The 16,926-nt window shown below is 55.9% G+C and overlaps 1 protein-coding gene across 12 annotated transcripts in view; it reads left to right on the top strand.

Moving 5' to 3' along the window:
• RAP1GAP2 (RAP1 GTPase activating protein 2) overlaps positions 1–16,926 on the top strand; it is a 234,108-nt gene that overhangs the window by 204,220 nt on the left and 12,962 nt on the right. For all 12 annotated transcript variants that reach the window (XR_001359646.1, XM_014529236.1, XM_014529230.1 and 9 more), the window contains 4 exons: positions 2,508–2,663; positions 7,842–7,913; positions 8,510–8,596; positions 10,002–10,136. Coding sequence is in view for 11 of the 12 variants with exons in the window: in XM_014529236.1 (XP_014384722.1) it covers positions 2,508–2,663; positions 7,842–7,913; positions 8,510–8,596; positions 10,002–10,136 (450 nt within the window). In the remaining variant the exon portion in view is untranslated. The remainder of the gene's footprint in view (positions 1–2,507; positions 2,664–7,841; positions 7,914–8,509; positions 8,597–10,001; positions 10,137–16,926) is intronic.

Here is a 16,926-nt window from a genome sequence, read left to right as displayed (position 1 = left end):
AGCCCCTCCCTCAACCAGAGAACCTGGAGACCTCGCTCCCAGGGTTTTCCTGCGCACCCTCTCCATTGCTGCTTCTGATGCTGTGTGTCCCCAGGGAAGGCCTGGCTTTTTCCTTGTTGAGCCCCGAATCCAGCAGTTGATGTCTGGCTGCTGCACCCCGCCCTTTGCCTTCTCATCAAAAGACTGTGTCCCAGCTGCTTGGGGCAGAGCTGGGAGCGGAGCCCAGGGGCCCTGGTCATGTGGGGGGTGGTGAAGAGTCCCGACGGGGTCTGCAGATGTCCTGGACGCCAGCTCTGTGCTTCGGGGTATGTGATTCTGGGCGAGCGGTTGATCTCGTGGCCTCAGTGTTCTCATCTGTAAAATGGGGATAGCGCCATGTGTGTCCGAGCGTTGTTGTGGAGATCACACCTGGTTCTGAATGTAGGACCCAGTACGACGCTGACCCATCCATCTCTGAGTAGGGAGCACAAATGTAATACTGTAAATAGTGCTCGGCTTCTATGGAAAAAAAAGGAAATTGGCAAATGGGACTGTGATTTGGCTCTAAAATAACTACTGAATGTTCCAGAAACAAATGGGACAGGATTCCTTTGTAGCCAAAGCAGGTTTTCTCTGTGTTTCACCCCAGTCTCTGTCCCCTCACGGCCCCTCCCGCCACCCAGCCTGCGGCTGAGGGCCCTTCTCCGCCTGCTTTCAGCCTCACCTGTGTTAAGTGGGAAGTATGTCGAGACTGGCTGTTGGCAAGGACTGAATAAATATTAATTTTCTCTTCCCAAGAAACGAGATGGTGTGTGTAGAATAAGTGAGAGAATTTGTGTAGGAGTGCCCAGCACTGGGCTCAGTATATAAAATAGGTGCCCAGTAAACAAACTCAAAGTGAAGCTTAGGGCCTGCATGCAGTAGGTGCTTAATAAAGGAACAAATGCACAGGCAAGCACCTCGCCAGGACTTGGTGTACAGGAGGGCCTTGTCATTTGAAATTGTGCGTGTGGATAGCCCAGCATGGACCCTTTTATTTAATGATGTTTACTTTGAATTTATATTAGTTCACACAAACACTCCATCCATGCTTTTGTTCCGGCCCTCCGGTCCAGTTTAAGAACCCATTGTGGCCCTCGAGTCAAAAAGTTTGCCCACCCCTGCTCTAGGAGAATAAGCAGGGAAGGTAGGCCTTTCGCCAGACGCCGACCCATCCATCTCTGAGTAGGGAGCACAAATGTAATACTGTAAATAGTGCTCGGCTTCTATGGAAAAAAAAGGAAATTGGCAAATGGGACTGTGATTTGGCTCTAAAATAACTACTGAATGTTCCAGAAACAAATGGGACAGGATTCCTTTGTAGCCAAAGCAGGTTTTCTCTGTGTTTCACCCCAGTCTCTGTCCCCTCACGGCCCCTCCCGCCACCCAGCCTGCGGCTGAGGGCCCTTCTCCGCCTGCTTTCAGCCTCACCTGTGTTAAGTGGGAAGTATGTCGAGACTGGCTGTTGGCAAGGACTGAATAAATATTAATTTTCTCTTCCCAAGAAACGAGATGGTGTGTGTAGAATAAGGGAGAGAATTTGTGTAAAAGTGCCCAGCACTGGGCTCAGTATATAAAACTGGCCTCAGTATATAAAACAGGTACTCATTATGGCCATCATCTTCCAACAAGAAACTCAAAGTGAAGCTTAGGGCCTGCATGCAGTAGGTGCTTAATAAAGGAACAAATGCACAGGCAAGCACCTCGCCAGGACTTGGTGTACAGGAGGGCCTTGTCATTTGAAATTGTGCGTGTGGATAGCCCAGCATGGCTCCTGCCGCACAGCAGGTGCGTGGTGACTGAGGTCACCTGTGAAAGCACCTGGCACAGTTTGCGGTACTGAGTCAGGGTTGGATTTCTCTCTCCCCCATGACCTCCACTAAGCCATGTTGCCCCTGTGTCTCTAAGCATGGTTCTGCTCCCCTCTGGTGTAGAATGATCTGCCGCCTCATCCCTGCTCACCCACATTCCCATCAATTGTCCCCCCTACTACCCCCTCTTCCAGGAAGCCTTCCCAGATTACCCTCAGGTCTCTGACTTTGCCCTCTTCCCTGCCCCCTGCACCCCACAGTGGCAGGCATTTGTGTGCAGGAGCTGATTCACCGCTTGCAGGCTGGTGGCCTTGTTCCTGTTCTCAGTGTAGTTCTCACCTGTGTTTGTGTTTCTCCTGGATCACTTGCAGGCTCTCCCAGGGCAAAACCTGGGCCTCCACTGTGAACTCTTCTCCCCGAGTCCCGAGTGTGAGCTCTGCACACTCTAGAGTTCAGTGAGATGCCTGCTAGTCTCTACCTAACAACTTGGCCACCTTCCCCACTTTTTCCTTTTTGATGGCTTCTAAAGATGAAAATGAAAAGCTCCCCGGAGAGCGAGGTCTCCGAGTTCCAGGGTTTATGTATAAAGATAGCATAACGAGGCATTTCCTGTGTAGATCTATTCTGCTTTCAGGATGTTCCCAACTGGCTTATAACAATGGGACGCTTTTTGTTTAGCTCCAGAGAAAGAGACACATTGGGAATGACATTGTGGCCATCATCTTCCAAGAAGAAAACACACCGTTTGTCCCAGATATGATTGCCTCCAACTTCCTACACGCCTACATCGTGGTGCAGGCCGAGAGCCCGGGCACGGACACCCCGGCCTACAAGGTGAGGAGAAAGTCTCTTGGAGGGCGCGGTGGCCGAGGCGCCTCACCACACTGACGGATTCAGCGAGACCAGGAAATACCAGTTCCCGGTGGTTCCTCGACCTGGTCTCCAAGGTGCCACTCCTGGCTGTGGTGTGACTGATTTTCCACGGCTCTCTGGTTTCTGGGATTTGGGGGCTCGACTCTTAGTGGGGAGCACCCATCCTCTGAGGTCATCTCATCCATCTGGTCCTCTCCAGGGCTCAGCACCATCTAACCGAAGGGTTGAGAAGCCCGGATGCTCCTATTGGGAATCTGGTCACGCCATTGGCAGAAGCAGAGGGGAGGAGGAAACACAGAGAGGACTGTCAGGAAAGGGAGAGGAAGAGGGTGGCAACAAAGAAAAGAAAGAAAAGGGGTGTTCATGGTGAGAAGGGTGGGGCGCAGGGGCCTGGGAGCCCCTGGCCCCCGGGTGGCCCCTCTGGTTTAGCTCTTCTGGAATAAATGGTTGATCTTAATTTGAAGACTGCCAGGGGGTGGATTATGAGTACTTGGGTCTCAGCCCCCTAACCCAGTGGTCGGCAAACCGCGGCTCGAGAACCACATGCGGCTCTTTGGCCCCTTGAGTGTGGCTCTTCCACAAAATACCACGTGCGGGCACACGTACAGTGCGAAGTTGACCTAAAACTTTAAGTAAAGTTCATTAAGTTAATTTTAGGGAACGTTGTGGAGTGAAAGAAGATGCAGTGTCGAGGATTGAGAAAGGTATGTTGAGATGGTTTGGACATATAGAGAGGATGAACGAAAGGAGATAGGTGAAACAAGTATACAAGACGAGTGTGGATGGGAGAGTTGGAAGGGGTCGACCTCAGCGAATGTACCTCAATCAGACTGAGGACGTTTTTAGCAAAGGCCAGCTTAGGAGTACCCTAATTAAGTTAATAACAATGTACCTACCTATATAGTTTAAGTTTAAAAAATTTGGCTCTCAAAAGAAATTTCAATCGTTGTGCTGTTGATATTTGGCTCTGTTGACTAATGAGTTTGCCGACCACTGCCCTAACCAATCAGCAGTCTTTCAGAGGAGCTCAAAATCCTCATGGATGCGGGTGAGCCCACCACCTCAGCGGCCCTCACACTGCCCTCTGGTGGCTGAATCACTAACTCTCCCCTCTGCCTCTCCGCCAGAAATAACCCCCGCCTCTTGGGCATCAGTTTCTCTGCGTCACAGTGTTGGGGGGCATGAGACCCCAGGGAGACAGACTGAAGCAGGGTTCCTAAGTGGATGTCATATAGCCCTTGAACCCCCTGCAGATGCGTGCAGAATGTCGAGTGTATGCGCTTCTTGGCGTTTTCTCTGCGTTTCCTAGGGGGAGAGGCCGCAGCTCAGGTTCTCAGCGGACTGCCTGCTCCCCACAAGGTTAGGAGCCGCTGTTACAGGGAGAGGGAAAAGCCTGTCATGCTGATGGGAAGCTCTGAGGCCCGGAAACGTTTCCTGTGTCATAACTTGGGCCAGTGCTGGTTCTGGGGGTTTACGAAGCCCTAGCGCCTCGTAGCCGTCTGCATGGAGTATCCATTTTGCTGGAAGTTTTAGGGAAAATAAAATGATGTGATATTCTTGCTATATCAGTACAAAGCCAGACAGATTAAGTGCAGAATTCACATCAACTTTAAAGCCAAGTATGAGGCTTCAAAAAACCCCCACACCAACCAACAAATACACAACCAAACAAACCCCACACCTCTCTGCTGAGGAGGAGAGCCCATCTCCTTCATGCCCATGTCCATGTTCATGGCCTCCTGTCACTGAGCGGTTTCAGCCGAAAAGGTAGAGAAGCCGTGGTTTGGGCATCTCCCTGCAGGCTCACTTGCTTTGACCGAAATGGGCGAACAGCTGCTGGATTTGTTAGTGGAAGCAGATGTTATTCACTCAGTGCCTACTGTGTGCCAGGGGTGGGCACATGCAAGTGACCTTCAGAACCAGCCTTCAGGGAAGAGAGAGAATAGCTACTACTTGGGATCCCCAAAGAAAGGTATGTGATGGGTGAGAGGCGAGGAGGCTCCCAGACCCGGCCAGGCAGTCCTGTGCATGTGCATATGCGTGGCTCGTCTAGTCTGCTGGGCCTCTGCTGGCCGAATGGGCCCTCTTGTGGCCGTTTAGCATTTTAAAAGTTTCTGATAGGAAGTGGAGCTCAGCTAACTGGCTTCTCCACTTCCCAAGAGCTTAGGACAAACAGAGAAAAGTCAGAGGTCCCCACATCGGCACCCCACCTCCAGCTTTGATGCTAGAAGTCTTCACCAAGTCTTCCCAGCCACAGCCTGCGGTCCGGGTAGAAGCGCTTCCCTGAGAGAGGTGGTGAGAAGCAGGGAGGTAGGATCCACAGGAAGAGCCGGGCTGGCCCCCGGATGTGGGACCTTGTGCTCCACCTGTCAGGAGAGCGTGGAGGTTGGAAGGCAAGATCTGTGAATGGGGCCAGGAAGGCAGGGGGCAGGGAGGGAGACCAGCCTTCCGAGGTGCTCCCCAAACCTCGGTGAACCCCAGGTGATGAGCAGACTGAGGAGGACTTGGTCAGGTGCCTCAGGGGGCCCAGGGTGGAACGAGACCTTAGCTGACGCTTGCAGACTGAGGGGCTCTGGAAAAGCAGGTGAGGGAGGTTTCCCTGGGCTCAGCAGTGCCTTGGGAAAGCCCCTCGGGGGAGGACAAACAATAGGAGAGGAGGGGAGGGTGGGGTGGGGTCGTGCAGGAAAGGGCCCAGGCCTAGAGTCTCGGAGCCTGGGGTTCTGGTCCTCTGACTGTGACCTTGGCCAGTCCCTGCGCCCTCTGGGCCTCTGATTCTGTCTTTGTGAGATGAGGAAGTTGGGCTAGACAACCTCAGAGTTCCTTCCAGCCCTGATGTGGTCGGAAGGGGCAGGGGGAAGTTGAGAAACAGGTGTGTGTGTGAGACGGATAAGAAGTGGTTTGGGGAACTGTGTGGTACCTCAGGTGCCCTTTATTAGGTGCACTTAGTAGGGAAAAGGCGGCATCGCCTTGTCCAGGTCGGCCTGTGGTCGCCAACACTGAGCCGTCGGAGCAGGCGGGAACTTGGCTCCAAACCTGGGTGTGCGTGAAGTGTCACATGGGATTATTCTCCAGGCACAAGTTTGGTCCCCATCCTGCCAGGTTGGAAGGGAATGCCAGCCCAGGCATCATCAGGACTCCCTCCTCCTCCTCCTCCTGCCTGAGCCGCCCTGTGCCTGGCCCCTGAAGTCCTGCACTGGTCTCAGGGGTCTTAGGTGAAGCCGATCCTTGGAGAGGGGTCTGCGTGTGCCCCCTTCCCCTCACTGCCGTCCGTGGCTCCGGCGACCTGGGCGGTTCTCTGAGGTCTCCAGGCCCCTCGTGGGCGCGAGCCTGCGAGGTTCCCACCTCCTGGCGCGTCCTTGTTCCTCACAGGCCCCGGTCTCCGTCCGCTTTCCAGCCTTGCAGAGTCTCTTCCCCGAGTAACCGGCTGCCTCTGAGCCCTGCCCGGCCCCTGCTGGGCGGCCTGCACGGAATTTAGAAAACAGGAAGGTGGAGCTTCTGCTTTCAGCCCAGCAACCCAACCGTCCCCAAGAGGCGGAACAACAAAGGCCCGAGCTCCGCTGGAAAGGGGTCAGGAGAGGAGACGGGAGAGGAATGGCCATCACAGGAAGGGCCTGTCCCCTTTTCTGACGTGGCTGCTGCGGCGGACTTGTCTGTCTGGACTCTTGGTGGATTTCAGAACATACATGAAGCCATTTGCCCAGTCAGCACAGCCCACGCGGGTGCACGCCTGAGAGGGGTGTCCAGGTGGGAAGAGCAAGGGCTAGGCCTGGCCTCCGGCCTTGGCCCCGTTGGCAGCCGGTCAGGAGCCTTCCCACCACCCCCTCCCCAGGTCCTGGCTCTGGGGGTGGAATTCTTGACTTGTGCCATGGCGCATGGAGGGTGATGGTGGGGAACTGTGTTTGGCAGCTGGAACCAGCCAGAAATCACATCAGCAGCCCATACCCCGGTTCCTGACTGTGGTTGCTGCTGTGTGGTCGCTGCCGTGTGGGCCCTGCTGACAGCTTTGAACTTGGTACTGATCAGCCCTCTCCACTCCCTTCCCCTGTGGACCCTTGGCCGGGCCTTTCCTTGGCCGGGCTCCGAGCTGCCTGCTCACCCTGGCTGGCCGACTCTCAGCATCTGCCCTACTTCACAGGCCAGCAGCTGGCGGTGGGCCAGGGCCGCGCTCACGTCAGAGCCGCCCGCCTGGGAGGGGGGGAGAGGGCAGATCTCCAGAGAGGCCTGCAGCCTCGTGGGCCGAGGACGGGTGAAACCAGGGCACCTGCGTGCCGAGGGGAGATGGAGGTGTGGGGCCTGTCCCAGGCCTGGGGGACCCCACACAGAACATCTGGGGGCTCTCACTCCATTAACTCGCGCCTCGCCAGGCTGGCCAGAGGTGCGCACCCACCCAGAGCCTGGTACCCCCTCTGCAGCACGCAGCACGCAGCTCACCCTGATGTCCTCCACCCCCACTTCCCAGCCTGGGCCGCGCTGTTGGTTCAGGCCTCACCCCGACTGCCCGACCCTGTGGTGGGGGTCAGGACTTCCAGACGCTCACCCGCCCGCTGCACAGGAGCTCTCCGGAGCTCCCAGCTGCAGATTCCTGGCTCGCCTTGGCGCTGCTGATTCAGGCGTGGGGGGGGAGCTCGTGCCATTGGTATTTCTTGTTTAAGCACTTGAAGTGTGGACAGGTTGGGAGCCAGGGCTGTGGGAAGAACCCCAGAGCAGGGTCTGGATTCTCTGTTCTTCTCGGTGGCTCATCCCCTGTGCCTTTGGGAGGGTCACTCCGTGTCTCTGGGCACCTGTTTCCTCACCAGCGAAGGAGGGCTAATAATTCTCACCGTGCCTCCGCCGTGGGCTTCGCATCCCAGTCAGTGCGGCCAGGAGATGCGTCCTGAGCGCTTGCACTGCGTTAGAGTTGGGGTCCCAGGCTCTGTCCACTCCTCTTGCCAGGCTCACGTCTGGCCTCCAGCGGTGCAGACGAGCATGTGATGGTTCCATGCCATCCAGCCCACTCCTAGGAGCTCTGCCACGCTGGCCATGGCTCCCAGGGGCAAGGGGAGGAGGGGGCGAGATCTGCCGCTGGAAGTGGGGCTGCCCTGGGGCCAGGGCACGGCACAGGGATCTTCCCTCCTGGCCCACACCGAGGCTCTGTTTCAGGTCTCAGTCACCGCGCGGGAAGACGTGCCGGCCTTTGGCCCACCTCTGCCCAGCCCCCCTGTTTTCCAGAAGGTAAGACACTCTCCCTTCTGCTCCTCTCACAGCCAAACTCCAGGGTCCCATGCCTGAGTGGCAGGGGTTGCAGTGGGGCCGAACCTGGGCGGGGACGTTAGCCGGGCCTTTATTCAGCAGGGTTGGGGGGCTTTACTTGGGGTCTCCCCCACCTCTGCTCCTGCTGCTAGCCTGGCCTAGCACAGGGTCTTGTTCAGGGAGTTTGAATTTCTGCTGAAAGAAGCGGGACGTTAGCCGGGCCTTTATTCAGCAGGGTTGGGGGGCCTCCCCCACCTCTGCTCCTGCTGCCAGCCTGGCCTAGCATAGGGTCTCGTTCAGGGAGTTTGAATTTCTGCTGAAAGAAGCATTTTTTATACCAGGAGCCTGGGGCAGAAGTCGCCTCCAGGCACGGAAATGCCACTGTGGGTGTGGAGGGATGGTTTCCCAGGACCCGGGGAGCTGGTTTCCATGTTGGCATCGTAGCAGTTGGGCTTGGCCTGGGCTAGATGTGATCCAATGTCTGAAGGGACTTTTCAGGGGCGCTCCTAGACCCCCCCGCCCCCGTTCTGCCTGCCCATGGCGAGGCTGGGAGAGTCCCAGAGCTGCTTGTCTTCCAGGGCCCCGAGTTCAGGGAGTTTCTGCTCACCAAGCTCACCAACGCAGAGAACGCCTGCTGCAAGTCGGACAAGTTCGCGAAACTGGAGGTGAGAACGAGGTTTCTGAGGTCTTCCTCCTGCCCTCCTGTTAGCCAGGCTCTGCCGGGGTCTGTTCCTGGGGCGGGGGAGAGCATCGTCTTTGCCCCTCGAAGTCGTCAGTCCTGTGTTGATACAGTAACTCTTCTTGTGGAAACTAAGTCCAAATTTCAGGTCTAGTCAGCCATTCACCAATTGTTTATTGAGCACCTACTGTGTGCCAGGCTCCGTTCTGTTTCCTGGGACACGGGCATAAATGCGACTCAGTTTCTGCTCATACAGAGTTCGCAGGCTGGTGGGAGGGGCCATTGCTAGAGGAAAGATACTGTTTGCCAGCACTGAGCCCTGATGGAGGCCAGTAAGGGGGCTGTGACTCAGGATAGTGACTGCCTCTGCCTGTGGGGGTCTAGGGAGTATTCAGGGAAGGCTTCTCGGAGGAGGTGGCCCTTCAGCTGCTGAACCTGGGACTCTGATGAGCCGTTTGCCGGGAGGAAAGAGTGGGGAGGGTTATTCCAGGCATGGGAACAGCATGAGCAAAGAAGAATCAGGGCAGAATCAGAGCATGACTTGGTGAGGGGGTTCCAGAGGGTTTGATGTGGCCTGAGGGAAGGACTCGTGGGGGATGGGATGGTGGGGACTCAGCTGAAGACGTAGGTTGGGTCATATCAAGAAGGGATTTGAGCTAGAGGGGATGGGCCCTATTAAAGGACTTAGGCAGGAGAGTGATGTTTGCTTTGCATATTAGATGATTACTCTGACAGTGGTGGGGAGGGTAGATTGAAAGGGAGGAGGGCGGGAAGGGTGGCCAGTTAGAAGCTATGACAGGAGTTCAAGAGAGACGATGGCAACTTGCTTACCCCAGGCACAGGGGGAATGATTTGGGGAAGACCCGATGGACTTCCGTATTAAGGGCGGAGGGAAGTGGATTGGTGGGGTGGCTCTTAGGCCTTCAGCTGGGCTCTTTGCTGACAGGCGACCACTGGGAGGTAGCTGTGCCAGGGCCTGCTGATCTGGAGGTGCCTGCGCAGGCTGGGTCACCGAAAGGGCCAGTCCCGGTCTGGGTGCATGGCGCCCCCTGGAGGTTTTACGATGGCTCTGGAGGAACATCTGGATGGAGAGGAGCAGTGGGCAGTGGTACACGGATGTGGAGCTTGGGGTAGAGAGCTGGGCCGGGCCAGGAGTCAGGTAGAGCTGGCAGGGTGGGGCGGCCCAGCGAGAAGGGGCAGCGGGAAGAGAGCAGAGGGCTGGGCACTGAGCTGTAGTGTCAGTTGCGACGTTTGTGAGCGTGGAGCCCAGCCTGGCCTTAGCTCACACCGCCACCAAGATGCACTTGGCCAGAATAGCAGCCCTCAGCCAGGCGGCTGGAGCCCCCTCTGCTCTCAGTGCCTGCTCCACAACCTCCCCCCTCCCCCCCCAGGACCGGACGAGGGCCGCCCTCTTGGACAACCTTCACGACGAGCTCCATGCCCACACACAGGCCATGCTGGGACTCGGCCCGGAAGAGGACAAGTTTGAGAACGGGGGCCACGGGGGATTCCTGGAGTCCTTCAAGGTACGGGCACAAGAGCGGCTGCCGACTGCTGTGGCAGGGAGGGTCGGGACAGACAAGGGAAGAGGTCCAAGATCCACATGATCCTGACCCCAGAGCCCCAGTGCCAGCCAGCTGTGGCAGGACCCGCAGGGGCACTGCCGGGGTTGGCAGCGGACAGGGGCATCAGGAAGTGTGAGTGGTTGGAGCAGCCAACAGTGTCTGCTGCATCCTCACCTTCTTCCCTGACCTGGATCCTCTCCTCCCGGCCCGGCGTCTGACAAGTGGGGCTGGGGGAAGAGTTAGCAGGAGAGGAGCCAGTGCAAACCAAGAACACTGCTGCTTCCATCTGCCTCCTCCTGCGTTCAGGGCGCCCAGGGCAGAGTGGCGGGAGCAAGGACACAGGTCTTAGCTGTCTTCAGCAGCTGGTGTGGGGTTCCGCAAGGATTTTTCCAGCTGGCAGGGCACTCGAGGACCTGGCCAGGGCCAGTGTGATGGAGTCAGAGGCAAGTCCCTGTGGACTTTGCAAAGGGAAGAACTTTCTAACCAGAATGAGCTGCTAAAAGAAGTAGTGAGCTCCCTGTCCCTGGGAGTATTCAAGTGGAGCTGGGACAGCCACTTCGCTGGCCTGGCATAAAGAAGATTCATTGCCATGTGCTTGCCAAGTGCTTGCCGGTCCACACAGCACTTACACCCAGCATCTGATCTGAGCCTGGCTGTCACCCTGTGCGGTTGGCAGAAGGGGCCTTGTTACTTCCATTCACACACAAGGGGACAGGATGAGAGGCCACAGGACTGCTCAAAACCTTACACCCACTGCCCGGCCGGCGTGGCTCAGTGATTGAGTACTGACACATGAACCAGGAGGTCATGGCTCGATTCCTGGTCAGGAGGGCACATGCCCAGGTTGCGGGCTCAGTCCTCAGTAGGGGCCGTGCAGGAGGCAGCCTATCGATGATTCTCCCTCATCATTGATGTTTCTATCTCTCTCTCCCTCTCCCTTCCTCTCTGAAATCAATAAAAACATATTTTTAAAAAAACACAAAAAAACCTTACACCCGCTCAGAGGTAGCAAAGCCTTGTTTCAAACCCGGGTTTTCTGGTTCTTAGTCAATGGTCTGCTGATGGCCCGCGGCAGAATGATTTATAAAGCTACCGTTTTGGGGACAGTGTGTGGGGTTGGGGTTGGACCTGCCTGTATTAGAATCCCAGCTGTGTGATCCTGGGCACAGTCTTTCAAGTCTCTGAGCTACATGAACAACACAGGGATGATCAACGGGACCTGTGTCTTGGCATTGTTGGGAGAATTCATGGAAATAGTCCAAAGGGGTCGCATGGCCCGGAATACAGTCAATGCCTGGTGAACGTGTGAGCTGTTAGCATTGCCCTGTAAAGTGAAAGCTTAACACCCATCATGCCTCTAAACCAGTGGTTCTCAACCTTCCTAATGCCGCGACCCTTTAATACAGTTCCTCATGTTGTGGTGACCCCCAATTTCATCGTTACAAATTGAACATAATTAAAGCATAGTGATTAATCACAAAAACAATATGTAATTATATATGTGTTTTCCGATGGTCTTAGGTGACCCCTGTGAAAGGGTCGTTCGACCCCCAAAGGGGTCGAGACCCACAGGTTGAGAACCGCTGCTCTAAACTCTCACAGCTGCTCCCTATGCCCTGTGCAAGGCTGGGGTTATGGGTAGAATCACTGATACCCAATTTTAATAATTAGGAGTGTAATTTTGCACGTGAGGAGATGGAGACTCGAAGAAACAGAATAATTTGTTCCAAGTCACCCAGCAGATTCGGGAATGGAAGCGTGTCTGGCAGATTCCGAAGCGTGTGTTCCCAGTTGCCACATGACACCGCCTCTGGGTCCCAACTCAATTAAGATTCCACCCACCAGCCTGGCCCGGGCAAGCCTGGGGTCGGCCCCCCTGCCAGGCAGCCGCACAGAGCGCAGGGCAGGGCCTGCTGGCCCCAAGGGCTAGTTGCAGAGATTCCTCACGCGGGCGCGGGCAGGAGCCGACTGCGTGTCCGGGCTGGTGGGAGATTCCTGGGACATCTGTCTCAGCCCTGATGGACAGTGGCGGCCAGGGTGAAACAGGAGGAGCTGAGATCCAGAGGAAAGGGGTGGGGAGAAGAGGGACGGGGGAGGGAAGTGGGAGCCAGGGCAGCTAGCCCGGCAGAGGGAGGGGTCAATGGGAGACCAGGGAACTAGGAACACCTCTGTGGGCTCCGCCCCACGTCCCAGCAAGGGTATCAGATGCTCCCGGCTTCCATGGCAGATGTCATTATCCATGACTCGAGCTGTTGTTGACTGCAGACATCTAGTGACTTGTTGCTTTCAGTTTTGCAGGTTTCTCTCTGTCTCTTGGAGTTAACAATAGTTTTTTCAGTTTTCAAATATTTCTATAACCTGGGAACTCCTGCAGGCTGTGCACACCGGGCCCACGGTGCCCAGTGGATTAAACGGCCCGGCAGCGACCTCAGGTTGCGGGTCTAAAAGACAGTGACCCGAAGCCATTTCCCAGTCCCCTGCCTCTGGGCCGACTCCAGCGGCTTGACTACCGGGGTTTCCAGAGAGGGAGATGCTCCCGGCCTTGACCATTCCTTGTCTCTGATCCAGAAATCCAGGGAAGTTTTCTTTTCAACCCTAAATCCTCCCAACTATAGGCTGAAGACAGTCCCTCCTACCTTCTGCTTCCGCCCGTGTCTGAGGTGCACTGTGGGGTGAGGGAGGGGCCGTCACGGTCAGTCGCGCAGAACAAACCTTCCGAGCTCTGCCAGATAGGAGTAGCGTTGTTTCCTCCTCCCTGTCGGGACCAGCTCTTTGCCCTGTGCGTTCCGTCATTGCCTTTGGTGGGTGTCCCCGGCTGTGGTCTGCCCCAGCCCAGGAAACTGTCTTTAGTTTCGCTGTCTCTTCCCAGGCACCTTGGACGGTGCTGTGGTGTCAGAATTATTGGCGTTCCTCTTGGCGTTCCATCTGGACTGCCACGAAGTCCTTCTTGCAAGGAGAGGTGCGTGAAATGATTCCAGGGAGAGAAGTTGCAGGTCCTCTCTCCTTCCTGTCACAGTTCTCGTCCCACAGATGCACAGAAACATAATGGAGAAGTCCCAGGGCTCACAGCGACCCCAGCCACCCATCCCTGCCTCTGTGGCTGTTCCCTCTCCCCTACAGCCCAGGGCCCTTTGTCCCTCTGCCTAGAAGCAGACCCGTCGCTGCCCCAGGCTGTGCTCCAGGCTCCTCACACCACTTAGAGTAGCTCTCTCTTCTTCACGTCTGTCCGTCTGGCTTCCGTTCATGGGCGGTCGGTTTAGTGTTTCTTCCATGAGAAACAGAACAGTGGGTTCATGGACGCCTGGACCTGCTTCGGAGGAGCTTGTGGATATTCTCAGGAATCCTCCAGTTCCACAAACACTGACACATTTTGCACTTTCACTTAGCGGATGATATAAAAAAAAAAAGTATTTCCAGTTGAGATTAAACTTTTGCAGCGAGACTCACAACCGAAAGACACGAGTAAGTAGGCAGGGGCCAGTGCAGCCGGAGGCCACCGGTGCTGGGGGTCTGTGGACATAGTCTGGCAAGAATAGTTTTATTTTAAAAGCATATATATTAGTTATTGTTGACAATGTTACAGAAGTCCCGCATTCCTCCCCCTATCGCCCTCCTCCACCCAGAATACTTTTCTTTTTCAAGGAGCTGTGTGTTACTCACCTTTGAAAAATATTGATCTCTAAACTATCATCCTCAAATGCCGTGCTCAGCCACTGCCCGCTGTTGAAGTTTCTGTTGGTCCCTAATAAAATGGACAGGAAAAGGGATGCTACTTGATGTATCAACATATGTACACAAAGCCCGTGTGAGCCACATTTTGAGAAACCCTGAGCTAGCCCAACCCCCTGATGCCCTCATCATGCAGAAGGGGGCACAGAGGGCCGGAGGAGAAGTCACCACCAGCCCCAGAACTGGGATGGCGGAGAGCAGGCGTGTTGGGTGAATTTCTCCCAGCCTCTGAGGGGCTGGCAGCCGATGCACTGGTCTGCTCTGACCCCTAGTGGCCGGAGCGCAGGCCTGCAGGTAGCTCCCGCAAAGTGCTCGCAGGCTGGGGCCGCTCATGGATTGGAGCTCTGGTCCGTCTGAGAGGAGACGCGGAGGGATATTTCCTACTCCCGTCAGCCTTCCTCCTTTATTTGTGCTGCCAAAGGGGCAGAAGACCCTGTTCTGGACCTCAGATTCTTCCGATTAGGGGGCCGTCACAGCCGGCAAGAAATTAGCATCTTTCTCTCCGTGGGCCCTGCCTCTGTTGCTCGCTTGGTACAGATAAGCATGTGTCCCCCCTAGTGTTATCCTTGCGCATTGGGTCCCCCAAGTTGAATCTGTTAGATTGAAACAACTCACAAAACCCATTTGTAAAGAAGCAGGATTTGTGGTCGGCCCAGAGGAGGCGTGCTCCCTCTGTGACACTAACTGGTGAGACATACGCAGACATGAGGGAGTGACTCCACCCCTCTTTTCTCACTCCCGCAAAGGTGTGCTGAGGGCTGGGAAACCGTGGTGACTAAGGGTGGGAGACAGAACTGGAGGTGATCAGCTTGGAGGAGAGCAGCTGAGGACAGACAAGGATAGTGGTGTGACGTATGGAGTAGACTAGTCCATGACACCAACATCTGGAAACGGTAAGATTCCAGCTTGGTGCACAGAAGATCTTTTCAAAGGCCAGGCTGTTCGTCCCTGAAGGCAGTGAGCAGCCCGTCCCCGGGAAGATGCAAGCGGAGAGGACAAGAACTGTGGCCTGGATGTGCAGGGCCGAGTGGGAGAGGGGCCAGGTGGTCCCTGGAGACCTCCTGATGCCCCGGCAAAGGCTTCGTGGGCCTGTCCTCTTCTCTCCTGCCTCCCTCTTCCCGCATCGCCGCCTTCTGTCCTCTTCTTCGCCCTGCACCTGACTCTTCTGACCGATTTGAAAGGCTAGTGTGTCTGGCTCTACATCAGATTGACATGTGACATACGTTAGACCAGGTCACTGGGTGATTTTGTCCAAATGGAGCATCGCTGTAGGGTTTCAAGGTAGCCATCATCTCTCTTTTCCCATCCCTAAGAGTGGGGGGGGGGCGAGATGACCTTGAGTAAGCAGGTGTCATGCCAGGGAGTTGTCATCCATCGTGTCATCCTCGCGTGGGGACCATCACCATGCTGTACGGGGGAGGAGACTGTCTCCGAGAGGCTCACACACCATGCTGGGAAGAGCCAGGAGTCAAGCCCCGCACCTCCCTGGAGTTCCCTGCCAGCCACTGTGTCCTCAGACTTACCCCACTGACTCAGCAGCACCACGGGCCTTTGAGGAGAAGAGTCCTCCCTCATGTCAGGGAGACCGAGACCACGTGGTTTCTAATCACCCTCAGTCCGTCAACCAGTTGAATTATATGTTCAAGCTGGGCTACTTGTTGGGATCATTTCGTCTGGAGCCCAGGGTCCTGGGTGTGGTCCTGGTTCCGTCTCTTACCTTTGGTGTGACCTCGGCAGTCATCTGCGTTTCCGGACCTTTTCTCTGTGTCTGTCCTCTCTGCGTCTCAGAGCTGGAAGGATGCAATAAGATCACGTGTGTGAAGCTCAGTGGACCAGCTGCCATCACACAGGGCTCATGACGCACATTTAGTTTTCTCTGCAAAGAGACCGTGAGAAAGCATCCGAACATGAATGACTCATTGACATGTCACAGTTGATGACGGTGGTGGTGGTGGCACACACGAGGCACCAATGGAATGGAATGAGGCCGAGTTGATGGAGCACTTGAGTCATTTGGGGAAACTCTGTTTATCCAAGGACACCTCCGAGTGGTGCCACACCTCCCTCCCTTCAGTTTTCTGAGGGCACACAACTGAATGATCTTTGGGTGGCGGAATGAATGGAAGGTGCTGGCTGTTTATCCATGTTGCGGACACTGTTGCTAGGTGACTCTTCTGTGGTCTAGAAAGAGAGAGAGTTGATTGTCCCTCGAGGGGGCGTCTTCGGCTCAGACAGGCCAGGCCCGATGAATGCTATCAGGGGTACACGGTTGGTGGGCTCCCTGACTCGTTCAAGGGGAGCTGGCCTCCAGGGCCATCATCTTTGCAGACGGCCCTCCTTCCTGAGTCAGCTTCCTCCCCAGGATAGAAAGGCAGGCAGGGTGCGGTCCTCGGCCACTCCTGAGCTTGGCGAATTCCCGACCGTGGGGAGAGCTCCCGGGGGACCCGAGATTTGGGTTGGGGGCAGCATTCCCGCTGCTTTCTTGGGACTACCTTTCCGTAGATTCAACGCTTCGAGGGAGGGAAGAGCAGCCGTTCCACGTAGGTGGGCACATGGAGCGCGAAAGCAGACATGTGTGGTTCCGTGTGGGTGTGAACCAGGTGAGGGTGGGGGCTGTGTCCCACGTTTGTCCTTCTGCATCAGCGTTCTGAAGCTGAGGTTCCGAGAACTCCCCCCCTCAGCTGGCTCACGCAATGAGGAAGATCCACCAGCTCACTTAACCAGAAGGCCCAGGCGACTCATGGCTCAGCGTGGTCAGTGGCAGGCAGGTTCCATCCCCTGGCCCCTCTGCCCTCCCCATCTTGTCAGCTTCGCCCGTAGGCTTGACCGCTTACAGCCCCACGGTGGCTGCTGCGGTCCTAGGTGCAGAGGTGTCACACCTCTTTTGGGAATCGCTGAGGAGATCTTTCCTCAAAGCCCCCAGTGACATCCCCTCATGTCCCCCTGGCAAGGGGATGGATGATGTGACTGCCTCAGGGGGTCATGACTTACTCCTTTGTCCTGTGGAGGAAGAGGGGATGTT

The sequence above is a fragment of the Myotis brandtii genome, unplaced genomic scaffold (genome assembly GCF_000412655.1).
Source record: "Myotis brandtii unplaced genomic scaffold, ASM41265v1 scaffold1167, whole genome shotgun sequence".
NCBI classification, from domain to species: domain Eukaryota; kingdom Metazoa; phylum Chordata; class Mammalia; order Chiroptera; family Vespertilionidae; genus Myotis; species Myotis brandtii.
Note: the sequence above shows the minus strand (reverse complement) of the source record. Positions and strands in the feature narration are given on the sequence as shown.